Raw genomic sequence first — 19,959 nt, forward strand, 5'->3', positions numbered from 1 at the left:
AAGAATAGTTCTTATTTTTTAAGGGTCATCCACTTTTTACTATATTTAGATAATTTTAAAATATTAAAGAAAAAATTAATATTCCCATCATCCTAACATGAGCTGTTAACATGTTCGTATTTTTTTCTTCCAGTGTCTGTTTTTTTGTTCCTACATAGACACACATGCTGGCACCCTTACATATATATTTGTATACATTTGGAATTATCAGATAGTACTATTTTAATATCTTTCTGTTTTGTTTTTTTTTTAACATGATAATGATAAGAATTGTGAAACAATCTAAATATGTAACAGTAAGGAATTGGTAAAGCCCCAGTGAATTAGAACCATGGTCAAGGCTGGAGCCCTGGTGAGAGAAACAGTAAGATGTCTGGTTGAGGGTGGCTTTTCTGTGGGACGGTACATGGAAAGTAGTGCATTGTGGTAACACTTTTCCCCAGTGTTGGAGCAGCTAGCCCTTTGCATTGTTCCAGGCAATCAAATGAAGATGAAATGTCTTTTCAGCGGAAGTCACTGCCAGGTACTAGTGGAGCATAGCAAAGACTGAGACCTTGTTTTGTTTGAAAACGCAACCTTGAACAACAGTTCATCCCATTCATCAAACTTTTTATGTCTTGAGTCTTGAGGTGAAACCTACCAATGGAAATAATGTCTTGTCATTGTCTTTCCTTTGTTGTATCAGGTCCCTTCTGCAGAGCACACATCGGCCTAATTAATGGAGCAAAGAAATGCAGGTAGCTTTTAGCTCTCGTGCTGTGGAAATAGCTTCTAGTAGCCTTGTGTAGGAATCATGTATGGTGGTGTATAAGAAGGAAGCAGATTGATAGAGATCTTATCATCTGCCACAGAGGCCACTGGCTTTCTCCTTTAAGGAAGGCCTGCCTTCTTGAAGGATGGAAAGTATGGAGAACATGGGAGTATGGAGAGAAGGAGTCATGAAATGAGAACTATGAAGCAGGTTGGTAAGAGGTCTTTGCTTTAGCTTCTCCCTGACCCTGAGTATCTGGGACTCCTGCTTCTGACCTTTCCTACCTGCCTACCAGGTGGGAGAGCATATGTGGTTATGCCTTCTTTGCTTGGAGCTTATCTAGGCAGGAACACATAAGGGAGGCTACTTCGTTCTGAATAACCAAACATGAGCTCTGCTTTACTGTTTATCTTTGGTGCCAAAGGCTAAGATGTAGAGAGTTTAACAATTTGGAGAGCCAGCAAAGCACACGTTCACCAAATGTCATGTATTTCAAGGTTTACAATGAAAAAGACTCAGAGGACTTACATCTCTTGCTACGACAATTAATGTGAAATTCAAATAGACTAGACTGAAGTACTTTATCAGCAGATAGAAGAGTGAAGTTACTGGAGAGGTACTATTATCTGCAGACATTCCACTTCCAAGAAGAAAATCATCTTCGTTAGTGGTTTGTAAGGTGTCCCTCCTGGTAACCGCAACTGTAATTTAAACACAATATTATGTTTAATATTTTACAGAGCTTCTTCATATGAATTAGATATTAGTGTCTTCCAGTTTATAGATGGGAAGTCTAATAGAGAAACAAACCCTTGGGGGACTGAGATGGTGCCCTAGCTGTCAGGGCCAGAAATAAACATGCCCCAAGCGAGGCACTCTTAAGGCTACCCTGATACTTTGGGGACTGGTGGGGTGGGCATGGAGAGAAGCCACTACCTCTCAGCTCAGCCTATGTTACCATAATTCTCTGGTGTGCAAACACCACAGCCCCTAGGTGGACACCCAGCACATTCCCCTGGCTGCGGTGACATCTGGCAACTCCAGCAGGCTGTCATTCAGAATCATCAGTCCTTGGCTGTGACTCCAAATTTGGCCTAAGAAGGGTGATTTAGGGGCATCCGTGCATGGCATGAGAAAGGGAATATGAAAAACGGGTTGTAAGAAAACAAACCTTTTGAAAGTTGAAGACTAACTGGCATGGATTTCCAAGGTACAATCAAACTTTTAAAGTCAGATTTTCTGGATGGTCTTCTTTGTGCCCTTAACCATTCATTCTCCAAGAAAATGGACCTTAGGAATAGAAGAACTAAGCACATGCCTTTCTGCTCCCGTGCAGCTGTGAGGATTGTTCATTGGTGGGTTTCTAATTGTTAATAAGTGGTTCTCCTCCTCCCCCTTCCTTCTCTGAGACCCATTGCTTTAAACCTGAAGCAGAGTGGGTGTCCAGCACATCTTCTGCCTTTGGCCTGAAGTGGGGTGCTCCTTCCACTGAACAGTGAGATGTTGAGCGTAGAGTGTGATAATTCAGTGAGAGTCAGAAAGTAGAAGCAGCCTCAGGAAATTGCAAACTGCAAACTTGACACAGTTAAATAAGGGGAGAAAAAAAGAACGAAAATATCAGAAATATATTTTTTCTGGCAGGCTTTCAGCTCAAAATGGGGCTAATTCTACCGTTTGAAAGAAGATAATTTCAGTGTTTCTTTTTTCAAGAACGTGTAATTGAAGTTATTTTCCCTCTGAGAGAAGGAACCTCTTGTACATCATTGCAAATGGACAAGAAAAATGAGAAGCTCTGGTACCTAGAGTGAAAGAGTATTCATTATCACGTAATACCTCTGAATATCTTGGCTGCCTTTTCCCAGTGTTGTATCTGCCTGGGCAGTGCTTTTCTGGTAAGGTTCAGATTTGTACTAAGTTCCAGTTACCTAGCACTCTGTAACTAGGAAATCAGCAGCAGGTAAGGACTCATGGGAGAAAAATGGCCCATGGTGAGGTCAACATCAGAGTAACCCAGAGGCTGATGTGATGACAGATTAGGTGGCATTTTGTAATATGGATCCTTAACACATACATTTAATTAGTTAAGTTGGTGGTAACAAAGATTCAAGGAGGTGGGTGTTCTCCTAGGGGTCTTTGCTGTTTGCACCTTAGTGTAGGCTGTTTACCCTGCTTCCTTTTCTCTTTAGGAGGGACAGTTCTGCTTTCCCCACCCAAGGAAGGGTGGTGGTAGGAAAGGGTGGCTAACCTTTGTATGTTCTTGATTTCATGCCCCATGTGTAGTGAAAGCTCTGTAGGCTGCAGAAACCCTGTGACCTGCCAGCTGCTTACTCAGATTTAGAATGCTGAATGAAGTTCTAGGTTGTTTCGGGGATGCTGACAAGTGATTTAAGTCCTCATGTAAATGGAAATCTCTATAATAATGAGGTCTCCACTTGCACAGTGTGTCTGTATTTATAAGCTACAAAGCTTCCATAAATATGAATACCTGTGATTTCACTATAAATATCTGCATATTATGGGTACAAAAATGTGATAGAGTTAAAATCAAAGGAATCTTTGAAAACACCATTTTACGCATAAACATACCGAGGCTCAGGGAATAGAGATGATTTGATCCAAATGACTGGATACGTTAAGGGTGGAACTGAGATTAGAGAGATAAATAGGTCTTTTGACTTAATAGGTTCTGATGTAAGAAAATACAAAACACTTCAAATACCATGAAGTGTTATGTAAGTATGATGGATGCTGTTATTTGTGCTATTCTTAATCTGGCAGAGTTTTTTTGCTCACCAAGTAGATTCTGTCCATATGCATTTTGTTTGCAGAAACAGTCCTTGTTTTTGCACAGTCTCATCCATAACCTTTACCAGGGACCTAGATCCAAATTTGGCTGTGGTATTCATATTAGGCCTTCCCCAGAACAATAATCAGCTGGGCCCCTAGCAAGGAAAGAACCGTGGCAGAGAAGAGTTGGCTGTAGATACTTGGACATTTTCTGTGTCCTGACACTTCTATGTCAGGAAAAAAAAAAATTTTTTCACATCTGATGAAAAAATCTTCATTGTAGAAAAAGGAAATTATAAATAAAAGGAATATAAACCACTGCCCATCACTTTTAACCATTAAAGCATATTTCTTTCCAGTCTCCTTTCTGTAACAGTTCGAGGCAAGCCAGCCTGGTCAGTGGATGGCTGTCCTCCAGGAGTGAGCTCCTTTCTTCCTATGCCTCATATGGCTGTATCTAACTGCAAGGGAGAATGGAAAATAGTCTAGCTGAGTGCTCAGAAGGAAGAGGAAACACATTTTGCTGAGGAGTTAGCAAATTTACATAGTACGTATCAGAGTTCTTTTAAAGCATATTAACCATTAAATTGGTGTCTGGTTGCATTTTTTTAAGTCATTATTTGCTTTGGGTATAAGATATTTGCCAATAGGCATATTTCAGAAGCATGACTTTAGTAAAAGTCAGCCCACCATATTAAATCTCCTAAAGATTATCTGTTGCCTGAAACAGTCTTGACTTTGACCACAACCCATTTCTCTAGCCTCATCCTAGCTCTGTTCTTCCTCTATTTCTTAACAGTTTTGCTAATATCCATGTTCTTTCGTACATACTGTTCTTGGAATATCTTTACTGTTTTTCTCTTTCTTTTTTCCTTTTCTTCTTTCTTTCTTTCTTTCTTTCTCTCTCTCTCTCTCCTTCCTTCCTTTCTCTCTCTTCTTCCTTCCTTCCTTTCTCTCTCTCTCCCTCTTTCTCTCTCTCTCTCTTTCTTTCTTCCTTTCTTTCATCTGGTAAAATCCAGTTTATCCTTCAATATCAAACTAAGTGGTCACCTCCTTTCTGGCAGTGTTCTGTTATCTCAGAACACTGAATTCATACCTGTGTTTTTGTACTTACACTTTACGGTAATTACCTATTTTCCTATGTCTCTTTCCTCTTTCCTACATATCTTCTCTTTCCTACATATTTCCTATGTCTCTTTCCTCTTTCCTACATATTTTCCTATGTCTCTCTCTTCCTAAACTGAGTTGTCAGAGGCAGGAATCCTGAATAATTTGACTTTATAATGATAGTGCTTAGTACTTGGCATTCCCTTAGGAAAAGTATGTTAAGAGAATTTTGAAGGAATTCTCTGAAATTTATTTCTCAATAATTTCATCTATGGGTCATGTAATGTTTTTTTTTTCTTTTTTTGCCTTTACTAGGAGGTCCAGGCATTTCAAAGAACGCACATATTAGTGATTAATATCGATACTTATAAGAATGTCTTTTTCTTACAAAAGGCTAGAGGCTGTGTTTATATTTGTTTTGCAGTGCTTTTGTTTCACTATTTAGCAGTAAGGCTCCACTCTGAAAAACGTCTTTGCTTATTAGATAATACAATCACTATTTTAAAATCCAAATGACTATAGTGATAGAGCTGGAAGACTTGGAAATAACAATATTGGAATCCAGCGAGGCCTTGAAGTGGAGCCAAAACACGGCCAACTCAGCATACCTAGTCTCAGGGCTCTGCTGGCTTTCAGGGCTGGTACTGCACACAGCATTGCTCAGTTTTCTTTTCTGAGCCTCAATTTCCTCATCCATAAAATCGGATGATATATCACACAGGGCTGTTGTATAAGCATTTGAGATGACATATGTGAAAGCAGGCACTTTGAAAAGGGTCATACAGATACAAGGAACTGTTATTATGTCACAATGAATATACTGCTGATACTATTCATATTTCTACTTCTGAAGAAATAAAAAACAAAATAATATATCACATCCCCTGCCAGCCCCCCCTCACCCCCACTTATAAATTTTCAATTGTGTTTTATTGCCCAGACACAATTTTAGAAGCTGCTTATTTAAACATGATTTGGACACAATTATTAATTTTTCCTAGGATGTGTTGAGTCGTAAGCACTCCTGGGAGAGAGAGATTGAAAGGGATCTCTCTTCATCCCAGTGAGAAAGTACTAAACAACTACTACTTACGAGACTTGAACCCTGAAGAAGGTCCTGAGCTGTATTTTCCTGGGTGTGAGAGACAACTGGGAAGAACTTGACTTTTTACCACTATGTATTCCACAGAGGTTGAGTATTACCCACTGGAGGTGGGGACAGTGGGGCGAGTTCTCTAGCCAAATAAGGTCCAGAAACACTGGAAGAGAGGATCTCCTGGGGGTCTTTATTCAGAAGGAATACCAGGAATCCAAGATCAGCAATATATGAGATTAGAATCTAAAAGAAAAGAGCCTTTTCCAAACTTCAGAAACAGTATAGCAAGCAAATAGGAAGGAGTATTTGTAGAATAAAAGGTATACTATACGTATTGTTTCTTAAAATCTGTGAAATACTGACAAGGTAAGTACTTTGAAATTAGGCCTCTGCTTGAAATGTAAGTGCTAAAGGTAGAATCTCAATTACTGGCTCTGATTTACAGAGGACAGACTTGGCTTTCTTGCTGCCTTTGTTTATAGGAAAAGGGAAGCCAGAAGATTTTAGGGCCAAACAATAATAAATTGTGTCCATTCCCTGAGGGTTCACCCTAAGGCTGGAAGCAGGAATTATCAGATTTTCTCTAGTAGTTGTTGATTTAAATTAAAACAGCCACCACCATTAATATTTCATATGTTTCTAGCACTTTCTCTATGGAAAGCAATGTTTGGTTGGAAAAGAACACGTAGAATTTAGAGTCAGGTAGTACCAAATTTGGGGCTCAAGTTCTCTCTTAATTGCAAACCTGCAAAAACAAATTGTAGATAATTTTCCTATCTCGTCTTCAATGTTGTCACCTGAACTGGCATAGTCCCCTCCCTCAGAGGCAGGTTGGGGGATCTAGAGTCCCTTTGTTGCCATGGCTTGAAAGTAGTTAAGCTCTATTTAGCATGAAATGCAAGCTATCTCATCTTAATTCTAACAAAGACCGTGAGGTAGCATTGCAAGCCCATTTTACAGAAGGGGGTCTCAAGTTCACACAGGTTCACAAGCTCACCTCATTAAATCTGTCTCCAACCACAATGCCACTGCCACACCCTATATCCCTTCACTATCTCTGGCCACAATAATTTATGTTCTTATATGAATATTTCTGTAAAATTTTCTTGAAAGTTGATAGCATATATGAGCAATTTGAAGTTTAATTATACTAGCAAATCACTCCTCCAATGTTTATATCTGCATACACTCCCCCCAATATAGTGTGCTTTATAGAACTGATGATCATTTGTGTCTGTCTTTCACCCTCACTAGACTCCAGTCCTTTCAAAGGCAAAGACTGTGTCAAAAACGTCTTTGTGTTCCTCCCTGATGCTTGCAGAGGGTACACAAAATAGGCACTGTAAGAACGTGTGCGTAAACTAATAAGCAAAACAAATGTGAGTGAGTCAAGAACTTCTTTAACCCTCACACTAGCTCAACAGGGCACGCATTATTTGCAGTTTAGAGGAGGCCCTGAGATTAATGTTTAGGACAAATGAGTGAATCTAGGATGGGCTCTTACCCTGGCTTTATCCTAATTAACCCTGCCCGATCTTTTTGGGTGCCAATTTCTTTACCTCACAATGAGTAGATTGAGGTAATGATCCTGCAGATGCCAGATGAAAGATAATTAGAGAGAAAAGGCCAAATAGCTACCAATCAACAATTTCACATATGTTTAGAAGGCATTTCACAAGCCATAACACAAGTAATTAATACCCTTCTTAGCTGTTGAAATGTTGCTGGTAACAATAATGAAACTTTTGTACACGGATTTGTTCTTCACAGGATTTTCACATCCAGGAACTCATTTGGTATAGTGAAGGTAACGGGTGAATGAATATGCAGCTTCAAGTCTTGTTGAACTGATTCTTGTAAACTATTCATGAAAGGAGAAACTCTTGGTCAACAATTTTAAGAGCACGTAAGATCAAGGCAGTGCGTTCCCAGTGTCGGCTCTTCCCATTTGCCATGGGGGATAGCATCACTGATATTTCTAAACCTTTAACAGTCTTTTTATTTTTAATACTTGGAAGATACTGGGGTGTAATATCGGAAGTGGTCAAAGTTATAATATAGGCAAAGGAAAATATACCAAATTCCTTCTTACTTACATAGCACCAGCTATTTACATCTGGCCTCTGGTCTTTCTTTACATACTTTAGATTCTTGGTTGATCACCTCAAGTGTTCTTTCACCTGACATTTGGTTCCCCTTGCGTTGCTTTAATTCAGGCACATCCGCCTATTTAACACCGATCCAGTGTTCACCGCTGCTGATTTACCTCCTCATTTGACATCTGGTGGTTTGCAGTGCAGGGGTGGTCTGGTGGGGTGGGGCAGGGGGGTTACTCAACCTCCTTAACTGGAACACAAGGCCCTTCACTTTGTGGACCCCATGTACCCAATAATATTCATCTCTTTTCTTATCTCAAACTTTATACATAGGAGTTCCTTATGCCACCTGGCTTCTTCCTCACCTGAATGTAAAAAAACTTCAACGTTTATGGTTCCTCTCCTTTAGCTGAATAAATCCTAGTCTGTGCTGATGCCTCTCCTCTGGAATTCTTCCTCTCTGGCCACGAGGGAGTCCCCTTTGTGCTCTGATTGTGCACTTTCTACAGTTGCTTTATCTTTCATTACTAGGGTGCCTATATCTCTTACTCGACCGTAAGCTCTGTAAGGAAAGAGACTCAGTTTCTTCATCTTCTTTTTATAAATCTACAACTGGCACATAGTGACTGCTTAGCAATTGCTGAATGAAACAGAGTCCTGTTCTTTGTAAACATGGATTCCTAAGCCTGACAGATGGCTCATCTATATAAGGCAAGTGAATAAAGTAGTGCCCCCAAGGTCAGACACTGAGTAGCTGATAAAACCAATATTAAACCCAGGCCTCCTAATGGCCCCATCCAGTGCTTTTTCCTCTACAGTGCAAACACTACCTGATTGCCTTGGTTGATGTCTAGGTTGCACTTAAAGGACTCTGTGTTTTCTGCCTTTCAGAGTGGACAAACAGGATCCATGGGGCCTCCGGCTGTCCCTTCCTCATTCCGCCCTGAAGATGAGCTCGAGCATCTGACCAAGAAGATGCTGTATGACATGGAAAATCCACCCTCCGATGAATACTTTGGTGAGTGGGGTCTAGGGCTGAGTTCTGAAGTAAAGGTTGTGTTCTGTTTTCCTTAATTAGTAATTGGGAATAGTACCGGCTCCACTGGTAAAAGCTTCGAGTCTGCATGTGTTGGAGCTGGTATGCATGTACACACACACCTGAGTGTTCTGGAAATTGCTTTGTGAGACTGCTGTAAATGTGATGTCTGTTTAGCTTGGACTAAAATTTCAGGGGTAATGCAGAGTTTCTTGAATACAAATTTGATTTTAAAAATTATTTTTTGACAATTTATTAGCTTCGTATTAGGCAGAAATCGGGTTTCTGTGTGTGTTCAGGTCTCTCACTGATCTAAATGTTCATTTACAAAATGTGGAATCGGGTAGTATCTAAACTTTGTGCTTTCAATCCTTTCCCTGTTTAGGAAAAGTTGTTCCCTTTATATTTTTTTTAACTTCTCTCTCCAAACCTGTGAATAATTATCAGTGGTTCATCCATCCATTCCATTTTTGTAATGTGAATTTATGAATTATACACCAAGTATGAGGTGTTAAAGATACCTAACCTATCCTCAGGGAGGTTGGAATTATTTAGAAAAGATAAGGAAAACAAACAATCGCTAATCTAGGTAGAAAGTTATGAGGCATAAGAGAGGCTTAGGTCAAGTGTTACAAAATGTGAAAGCTCTATTCATCGAGAACATCGGGAATGCTTTTGAGAAGAATTGTTGGTTCTTGAACCTGGACTCAAAGCAGTGCCTTTCAGATTTTCTGTTTTCTCCCTAATCTGTTGGAGACCAATATTTCCATAGAGTACGATTAAAATTAGTTACTAAGAAAATGAAATAAACAGAATACAAAATGGAAGAATGAGTTTTACCATTATTAGATTTAACAGGAATAAACTACTCTATTAAATTGCTATCACATTTTCTAAATACTGTCTGTGTCTGTACTTGTCTCATCGCAGAGTGTCTTAGTCAGATAGGAATCTGTAGATCATTCTGAGTAGCACTGCTTTTCAGGCATCTGGAGAGAGGATATTACATTTGGGGAGCAGTGGAAGCAAAGGCATAGAGGTGGAAAAATTGCACGGGACTTCTACTTCTTCATATATTTCCTATTTTCATGTCTTCCCACTTGCTTCCTATTTGGGAATATGTAATGACAGGTAAAGTGAGGGCACAAAGCCACATCATAAATGGACTGGGTTAAAATATGAAAAACGTGACATTTCTTTGTATGCAGGAGACAGTGTAGCTTAGCTAAAAGAGCACAGTAGTGGGGATAAAGAGTTCTGGTTCTGGTTCCTTTTCTGCCTTTTACCAGCTAAGCAATATTGGCCCGTTCCTCAACTGCCTCAACCCCATTTCCCACCTCGGTGAATCACAGGTGTGAAGCAAATGTGCTTTAGCATTTCTTTCATAGTAAGTTCTCTGTAGAAACAGCATTAATGCAGAGAAGTACATAAAGCTAAAAGTTAAATGTAAGTTGCTAGAGATTAGCACAAATGCATAGAGAATAGTTAAAAGAAGTCTCTAGTTATATTAAAATATACTAAAAGTTTATCACGCTCTTGTCATTGACATGGGAGAAGGGCTTATATTGGAGCCTAAGGTAACTTTTTTAAAAAGCTTATTAAGAGTGAAAACTAAGGCCTCTGTATTAAGGTATACCAAGCACAAAAAGCTAACATACCAAATATATATGCTTCAATTTTCACAGCAACAAAACAGATAGCAGTAAAAAACATTGAACATAGGTAGTAACTGTGTTAATGAGTATATATTAATCGCTCTGGGAGATCAATTAAATATTATCTTTGCCTTCAAGAACTGTCCTAGCTCTACTACTCACTAGCTTAGACAACTTGAACAAATTGCTTATTCTCTACATCTTTTTGTTTTGCTTTATCTATAATGTGGAAATAATGGCTAGTTTATACTTTGATAGTGAGTACTGAATGAAATATTTATAGAAAGCACTTAGCCAAGTTCTTGGCATGTAGAATATGCTCAATAATCAAAGTTATCCCATGCTTTACTAAAGAAAACAAGATATGCCCATTAAAAAGCCATTAATAATACGTGATTTAAACTTAAGTTCCTAGCAAAAATAGAACATATGTCACCAATTGGTAAATAATCATTGCCAAATGAGTGTTACAAACCATGAGAGAGAATGTGGAATAATGATAAGTTTTATTGAGTGCTGACAATATGGCAACACTGTTACACAGTATGTACTTCATTAAGAATGAACTCATTTCATCCTTACAGAAAAAAATATAAGCCTGTGAAGTAAATGCTATTATTATTTCCAGATTAGGAAATCAAGGCACAGAAACGTTAAGTAATCTGCCCAATACCAACAGCTAATAAGTTGCAGGACTGGATTAGAATCCAAACTCCAGGTCTATACATATTTTTTTTTTCTTCTAAAACTTTTTCCACAGCTTTATTGAAGTAAACAAAGTCACATAATGAATGTATACAATTAGGTGGGTTTGGATGTATGTGTACGCTTATATGCCGTCACCACAGCCCAGGTAACAAACATACCCGTCACTTCCGGAGTTTAGTCTGGACATTTAGGAAGGGTCTTACAGAGGAGATCAGCTTTGGACAGATGGAAAATAAGAGAAGGGCATTCTCTTCTAGGTAGATAGAATAAATAAAATAGAAATTGAGGCCAAGATTATGTAAGGAAAATTACTTTATATGGCAGATATCCACCAAGGGCCTATTATGTGCAGGCTACTGTGCTAGGTAGGTGTTGGAGACATGTGGAGCTAGGGAGACGTGGGCCTTCCCTTTAAAGGAGCTTATAGTCTTATATAAGAGAGGATGTGTACAACGTTGTGGTGTTTAATCCTAACACAAGGCAGAAAGCGACAAGTAACTTATTTGAAGTTCAGCCAAAGTACTTTGAGAACTGAGAAGAAAGGAGAGAGAACATTATGAGGCAGGAATGGAAAAGTGTTTGTGAAGTGGATAGCCTTTTTAAAATTACGGTAATAGAGAGTTGGAAGTGCGATGATAGTAGAGAAGTGATGTCATTTCTGAGGAGCAGAATTTTAACATAATAGGCAGTAAAATCATTGGAGTGAGGCACCCATGTGGGAAGGAACAAATTTTGGGAAATAAGGTGGGAGAGGTAGGCTGGGACCAATGGCCTAAAGACTAAGGACTTTATCTTATACAGTGAGTGCTGCACGTTGAGATCAAAGGTTATGGGAACTGTTTCATGAAATGTGGTTAAGAATGTGGGTTCCAAAGCCAGTATGCCTTGGTTTGAATGCCAGCTCTACCTCTCACTGGCTAGATAAAAGCAGGAAGCAAAGGATGAGTTAACAGAACTATGGTTTACTGTTCTACTCAAACATTAAACATTTCCCGAACATGTTTTCCATGCCTGCTGCTGTGTGCAAGGGACACCAAGCAGAGTCTCTGCCCTCAGGGCATTCACAAGTTCTGGGAAGGACAGGAGAGAGGCAGGCATGTAAGGAATGTCAGTGCAGCAAGGGGTGCAGCACTGTGTTGGGTCTGCCTGAGACACTAGGTGAGCATAGAAGACAGAGTTAAGTCTGAAGATGAGAGAAGGACAGCTACATAATAATGTGTTTGCAACAGAAGGGCCTGACCCAAGGGAGATGAAGAAGAGTCATCTCTTGTTCTCTATCAGAATTTTACCTGAGTTCCATTCTGGGCTGGAAATAGCATTGCTAATCACCACCTTCAAAGAACTTTTCACTCTTGTGTTAACATGCCCAGCCCCAACTCAACCCCCTCACTTTTTCTATCACTTTGCCTATTTAATGCTGGAATTTTCATTGACACTATAACTGATTTGCTGAAGGTCATTAAATGCTTTCATGTCAAAGATCTCCTACTAGATTATGAGCTGCACCAGTGAGTGAGAGGGAACAAAATGTAAATAAATGGTGTCAATGGAATAGATTCCCCTGTGGTCATGTTCATTTTTTTCTGTGCAGCCCCCATTTTCTTTTTCCTTGAGTGGAATAATTCATGAGTATATTTTTGTTTTGTTTTGTTTTTCATTATGGAGTTTCCCATTACTCTTAGCAGTTTTTCTTTGTTTGAAGAACTATAATTATGGCATGCTTCAAAGTAGGGGAGGAATATCAAAATGTCACCTCACAGGTGACTTAAGTCAAAGGAGAAAAGATACCTTCACAAATAGAGAGTTTGGAAACTTTCTTAATCCAAGTGATGAAACTTAGCATCACCAAAATGGGACAGACTGACATGTGCCAGCTGATATGATGTAGTAGAAAGTACACAACATCACCTGTGTGACATAGTCTTGCTGAAATACTTAATCTGAAATCCAACCATTAGGAAGTAGACAAATCCAAATGATGTGCCATTTTTCAAGACAATTGTCCTGAATTCTTTAAAAATGTCAAGATTAAAGAAAATGAAAAAAGACATGCCAGTCAAATGCAAGGCATGCATCTTGATTGAATCTGGATCAAAAAACAAAGTATTGGGGCTTCCCTGGTGGCGCAGTAGTTGAGAGTCCGCCTGCCAATGCAGGGGACACAGGTTTGTGCCCCGGTCCGGGAAGATCCCACATGCCGCGGAGCGGCTGGGCCCGTGAGCCATGGCCGCTGAGCCTGCGCATCCGGAGCCTGTGCTCCGCAACGGGAGAGGCCACAACAGTGAGAGGCCCGCGTACCGCAAAAAAAAAAAAACAGAAAAAAACAAAGTATTTAGGGCAAGTTTAGAGAATTTTAAATATGAACTATATATTAGATAATACATCATTGTTAATTTTGTGGGTATGGTAATGGCATTGTGGTTATGTAAGATAATATCCTTGTTTTTAGGAGCAAAATGTTGAAGTATTTAGGGTAAAGTGTCATTATGTCAGCAACTTATTTTGAAACAAGATAGATAGATGTAGAGATATTATGAGGAGGGCAGAATAGCTTCAGATTATAACTATGAGAGATACTATAACTGCACAGCTACAAAGGATACCCTTTCTCCCCCCAGGAGTATTGAAGCCTATCACACATGAATTATCTTTTATTTTTGTACGTGCCGCATGGCATACGGGATCTCAGTTCTCCAACCAAGGATCGAACCTGCGCCCCCTGCAGTGGAAGCGCCAAGCCCTAACCACTGGACCGCCAGGGAAGCCCCACAAATGAATCATCTTAACACTCCCTTCTTGGGCGGGAGAAGTAGAGAGTCATTCCTATATCTTGTAAATTTGACTGTTGTAAAATTTCCCTTTCTTGTGTATCTGTTTCTTTATTTTCTACTGGACACATGCCCTTTCTATTGTTGGTGAGATGATAACCATTGTGGTGGAAATGATGAAAGCTATATTTACTTAAAGGTCTACAAGTTTAAAAATCCCACTCCCAGTCATGGTCTGACTCATATATCTGGCCATGAAGTTTTCATTTCTCTGATGAGGAAACAGAGATTCAGAGAGACTTAATGAGTTGTTCAAGTCACACAGCTATAAGTTTTAGGATTTCGACTTATTCTTCAGACCGCAAGTCCATTCTGATTCATTACCGTTACAAAAAGGCATAAACTGTTCCTGTAGGTGGCTATTCCTGCCTCATGTCATCCTTTACCTCCTGAAGTCATGATCTTTAAGTAAGAGACCAACTGTTCTGAGGGCGTCTGTAGCCCAGACTTCAATGTCACTGGCAATATACTTTGACTATCTTTAACTCCTGAATTAACTGATGTGACACTAAGCATAGGCTTTTTGCCATGGCTCAGATACATACTCTAGGGAGATAACCCACCTAATACCTCTCTATCAGCCATGTTAGCTGACTGTTGACCTTAAGGGAAAGCAAATCACTAAAAATCACTAAGAGCTATAGTGATTGTTTCCTCAAGTCATTTCTTGATAAAATATTACAAGCTGGAACCTTCAATTGAGTCTCAGCTGATTTTTTTTTAATGATTTCTTCTGAAAATGTGCTAGTTTTAGTGCTTCCATGCCCTTCCTTTTACATCTTCATCAAAAATTGTATCTGTTGCATTACAGTATTAGCTAAATGCCATAGCAGATGAATCATAGTAGAGCAGTATGATAAGTCCAGATCTTTGAAGGGAAGATAGCCTCTCATGTTGTGAACATTTTTCACCTACTTGGACTTGAATTTTGGCTGTAGCAGATTCCTAAGTGTCTTTCCATTAGCAAGGGTGTACTTGAGTGGGCCTAGAATGCTGTGCTATAGGGGGAAGAGAGGAAATATAGAAGAAAGTTGAAGGTAAGGAGAAATTCTCATCTAATTCAGTTAACCAGGCAGTAGATCTTTAGTTCACATCATTTGCAAGGCTACAGGCCTTGGTTCAAGTGCTTGTATCTTGGAGCAACCTGTTTCCCTGGGCAACTAGAAAACTATGTTTCTACTAGAGGAAATTCTCAGTGCCAGGGGTAGATACATAGAAAGAACAAGGGGTGATGAACTATAAATTACTATAATTTAGGGTAAAGTTCAGAACTTAAAATAGGAGAGGGAGGATTTTTAAATTAGCTATTAAAATTAATGGGGGAGAAAGTTTTCGTTGCTAGAAAATTAGGGAGCTTACAGGGCTAGTGGCCAGCCTTTGGAGCTTATATTTTTCAGATAGTTTTGAGGGAGAAATGTAAAGGAAAGTTGAGTTTGTCTCTAGATATCCTTGAGCCATGTCTGTGAATTTATGCAGGTGTTCTCCATGTTGGTTGGTATACCCAGAGCCTCTAAGTTTTGTGTTTTCATTCATTTTGAAAGACAAAGCATGTTTTGTAGGTGAGAACCATGTCTCAGTCTGTGGCCATGGCATGATTCTCTCCAAAATAATGGTGTTCTGGCTGTACAGACCCTAAGGCAGAAGGCAACAATCTTGGAATACAGTATCTCTGGAAATGAACAATGTAATATATCTGAGGATGGACTAAAAATATCTACCAGCTTATTTAAGCAGGAAGCTGTAATTATCTTGGCAGTGTTTACACGGTGTTGTCTTATTCCTTCTTCCAAAAAAAACCTGAAGTGTGTGAGTCTTAATATTGTTTAGTGAGCCATTTGAAGAATCCCTATGCCTTTAGAACAGCACTAGGTAAATTCTCTTCACAGAACTTGGCATTTATCTAAGAATTTTTTTGTTTATCTCTTGAGCATTGTTAGTGAGGCATATTGAGAGTTTTTGCATAAAGCCAGGAGTTGGTTCTAGGGGAAGTAGGCTTTATTGCTTCAAAGGACAGGTGGACAGGGTGGAAGATATGAGACAGTGGGGGCCCGGCATGTGTCAAGCCCTAAGAGAAGAAAGGCATGGAGGGGAATGTGCTACGAGTACCTTACTGATAAAACGACCTCACCATACTTGGTACTCTGTATCTTCTCAATTGAGAGCAAGATGGAGGTCCAAAGGATGTTCGTGAGTAGAAGCAGAGTGCCCCAGACAATGGGGAAGATGGTTTATTTCTTTTCTATTTTAGTAAGACCAAAGGATAAGTGAACATGTCTAGAGGACTTGGACTAAGAGGCTTAGGAAACTGGAAACCACTATTTGAGCTACAGTTGAAGGAGTGGAGAAAAGAAAGCCTGGAGCCCTGAAAGCTATTGGAGAACTGCCATGTCGAAAAGGTACTAGACTTAATATGTGTTATTCCAAAGTTAGCTACAAAGGCAAGTGAGGGGAAGCTGGCAAATTTACATTCGGTATAATGAATTAACATGTTTAACAGACAGAAGAAATTTCTTGGAAGAGCGTAGGCCAAAGCCCAGTAACCCCTTGTTGGGGAAGTGGTGAAAGGTACTCAAGCATTCAATGGATTATGAGATTAGATTTCAAAAATACTTGTCCAACTCTGATATTCAGTGACTTAGGCATCTCAACTTGCGTGGGAATCAAGCTCTTGCATCTAACGTCTAGTGCTAACCCCAGCTTATCATTATTATTACATGACTACAACTAACATTTATATAGTGCTTTGTAAAGCACTTTTATACTTGTTATGTAATTTAATTTAAACTAGACAGCAGCCCTGCAAAGCAGACAGTGTGTTTATTTCCATTTGGCATATGAAGAAACGGGATCTGTGTGATTAAGGGACTCCCCATTCCTCAGAGCCCTCTGCCACCCCAGCTACTCATAGATCCCATTAGCATCAGAATTACACAGGGGCCCAGGCCTACTGATCCCAGCTCCTGTTCTCTTTCCACCCCATCATGCTCTCTTAGCACCATGTTGCTGGATTGGTCATAGACTATGAGATAAATCAGTGAACATACTCTGTGTTTTAGCTTCTTCATCGGTACGAGGAACAATGTGATTGCTTTGAAAAGATTTTAGAGGGTGTCAACTGGTAAGTGCTAAGTAATTTGTATTTCATTGTTTTTATTATTTTGTGTCAAGGAAATGGTTTCCAAAGTGCTCCTGTCAATTACAAACTAGAAAGTGATTCCAAGTGGGAGCTGCCTTTAGTACAGATGGAACCTGAAACCGTAAGGATCTTATTTTCACAGAAAAATAACCTAATTAATTAAAAACCCCAAAACCACAATGGAAGAATAAGTAGAAAATAAGTGGTTTAGAGAAAAGGTGGTATTGATTTGGGAAAAAAATGGATTTCTTGGTTTTGTTTCTCTAGCTTTTTGTTTAAGGTCTCTGTGGGTCATGGGAATAGAATGTTTTCTATTAATGAGACATATTTGATGTATTTACTTTTGTGGTAGTGATTTCTGGTAAAATGTTTGCTTGGGGCAATATATGGTCACAGCACTAAATAAATAATAATCCTAAGCATTTTATGTGTTCTATCTCAGCACGCGTTAATTTTTAATTAATTTGGCTACATAGTGTGTTTTTAAGCATCGATTTGGAAACCTAGACTTGTAGTATCATAAAGAATAATTTAATCTTAGAAACTATCTAGGACAACCTTTCATGTTCCAGAAAACTAAAGCCCAAATGACTCGTCCAAGGTCATACAGCTGGGAGTGATTTGAACTCTATGGCCAAAATTTCCTTTCTGAACAAAGAATAGAAATTAGTCTCTGATGGTAAGAAGAGGAATGGCAGGGCTGTTCACAAAGGTGAGGGAGTGGGTTGGGCCTGCTATTTTTGTGAACCCAGACGTGGTGACACCTTATTCAAATTTGAGTTAAGAACACATTGCCCTTAAAAATGATAAAATGATAAAAACTTGTTAGAACCTTTGTACATATACTGTCCTTATCTCCTTGATTTTCAAATATAAATGAACTGAAGAGATTGTCAATATCCTCTTTTCTCATACTCATCAAGTTACTTACTTGTTTGTTTACCTCACTAGTATATAAGTCTGATTGAAGGTAGTTTTTGTTTAGTGCACTGCTGTGTCCCCATTTTTGGTCCTAGATCAATGCCTGGCACATAGGAGATATTTAATGTTTAATTAATTAATAAACCCATGAATAAAAATTGTGAGCAGACATTCCATACTCCTTGTGGCAGGACATGGTATAAACTACAGAGGGAAAATGCTTCATTTATTTAACACCTTATGGAATCTTAAAATGTTACAGCTAGAGGGAATCTTAAAGACTATCTAGGAAAATCCTCTCATTTTTAGATATTGTGAAAATAAGGGAGTTTTCTAGGTTCACAAACTAATTAGTGACAGAGCCATGGATTGTAACTCAGACTTTCTCATTCCTTTTTTAAATCACTTAAAGGCACTAGAGAATGTTTAAGGTAGAACAACACATGGTTGCTACGATCATTGAACTTCAGTCAAAATTAGGTTGATACCCTTGGACTTGATCTCTTTTCCCTGTGTTTTCTTTGAAAATTAAAGATTGAAATTCATCAATGGATAGGTTACATAGTTAGGATTTTCTTTTTTAAGTTCTAAATCACAGTTTCTCCCCTTTGGGATTCCTTTGTTGTCCTTGGTTCCCAAGACAATCTCTTACCTCCTCAATTTTCTTCTGTTCTAATCTAATTGGGTCAGATGGGCAGGGCATCACACTGAAAAAAAACATCCTTTCTCCATGTTTACATGTTTTTTCCCTAACAACCAGTTATAAAAGATCATTCTCTTATTACCACCCTTCAAGGCTGGGAAGACTCACCCAGGATTGGTGTTTCATACATACAGCAGATACTCACTCATTCTCTTGCATTGGGATCACCATTCTCTTTATCAAAGAATGAAAAAAAAAGTATAAAAGAGATCTTTACTTTATAATCAAGCATCCTTTACCTAATAACTGTGGAAATAAGCTTGATGTCCTGAGAGAGAAAGAGCTGGCGGGGCACACAATGTGTATGGCAAAAGAAAGTTTCAACTTGTAGATTGTCTGTGGTTGTGTACTGAGACATGCAGAGCTGAGACCCGAACCTACAAGTGCTAATTATGCATTTTCTGATCTTAAACACACAAATACAGATAACTGTGAACTCAACTCCCTTTCCTTTTCAAACCACGCTCCTTTCCCCCAACCTGAACTTTCCCCACAACTTTCTCTAAAACCAGATAATCATCTCCTTCCAGACTTTGAAGTGACATTAGAATTGTCAGAAGGCATAATTAATTGACTGTCAGCAAAGCCATTGTTTGAACATCTGCAGAGTTCTACTTGGTAGGCATCTGTTGTACTTTCAATTGAACGGATTCACTCATCTTCAAATATTTATTGAGTGCTTGCTATACACCAATCATTGAAGCGTGTGCTATGGGAGAGAAAAGAAACAAGGTAACATAATGACCAAGGAGAGAAAGCATTTGTTCAATCCTCTAGCACCAAGGGCTTTGATGGAAAACAGATTTCATGACTGGAAGTGGAAAATACACTCTTTTTCATCCAGGTTCAGGGGCTTTTGCCACTATTGCCAGCTGACCTGTGCCAGATAAAATGCCAGAGGAGTCCACCTATTGCTGGGGAATAGAGAGACCTATTGGTGAAGCACTATTTGTGGACAGAGTTCTCAGCAAAGACAATTGAATGCTTTAAGAGAAAAGCGAGCGGAAAATATCCAAGGCCGATAAACTGGGAAATCCCACAAGCAGGTCCAAATTAATGACCTTATCCTGATTTTCTTCCTAATTCTCACTCTGATGCCAGTCATGTTACATTAAATTCTCCCAGTTTCATTACA

General features: G+C 39.1%; 1 protein-coding gene across 6 annotated transcripts in view; it reads left to right on the forward strand.

The window, feature by feature from the left end:
• LPP (LIM domain containing preferred translocation partner in lipoma) overlaps positions 1-19,959 on the forward strand; it is a 695,014-nt gene that overhangs the window by 514,548 nt on the left and 160,507 nt on the right. For all 6 annotated transcript variants that reach the window (XM_079921711.1, XM_079921716.1, XM_079921713.1 and 3 more), the window contains one exon: positions 8,729-8,855. In XM_079921711.1, the coding sequence (XP_079777837.1) occupies positions 8,729-8,855 (127 nt within the window). The remainder of the gene's footprint in view (positions 1-8,728; positions 8,856-19,959) is intronic.

The sequence above is a fragment of the Stenella coeruleoalba genome, assembly GCF_951394435.1.
Source record: "Stenella coeruleoalba genome assembly, chromosome: 5".
Lineage (NCBI taxonomy): Eukaryota > Metazoa > Chordata > Mammalia > Artiodactyla > Delphinidae > Stenella > Stenella coeruleoalba.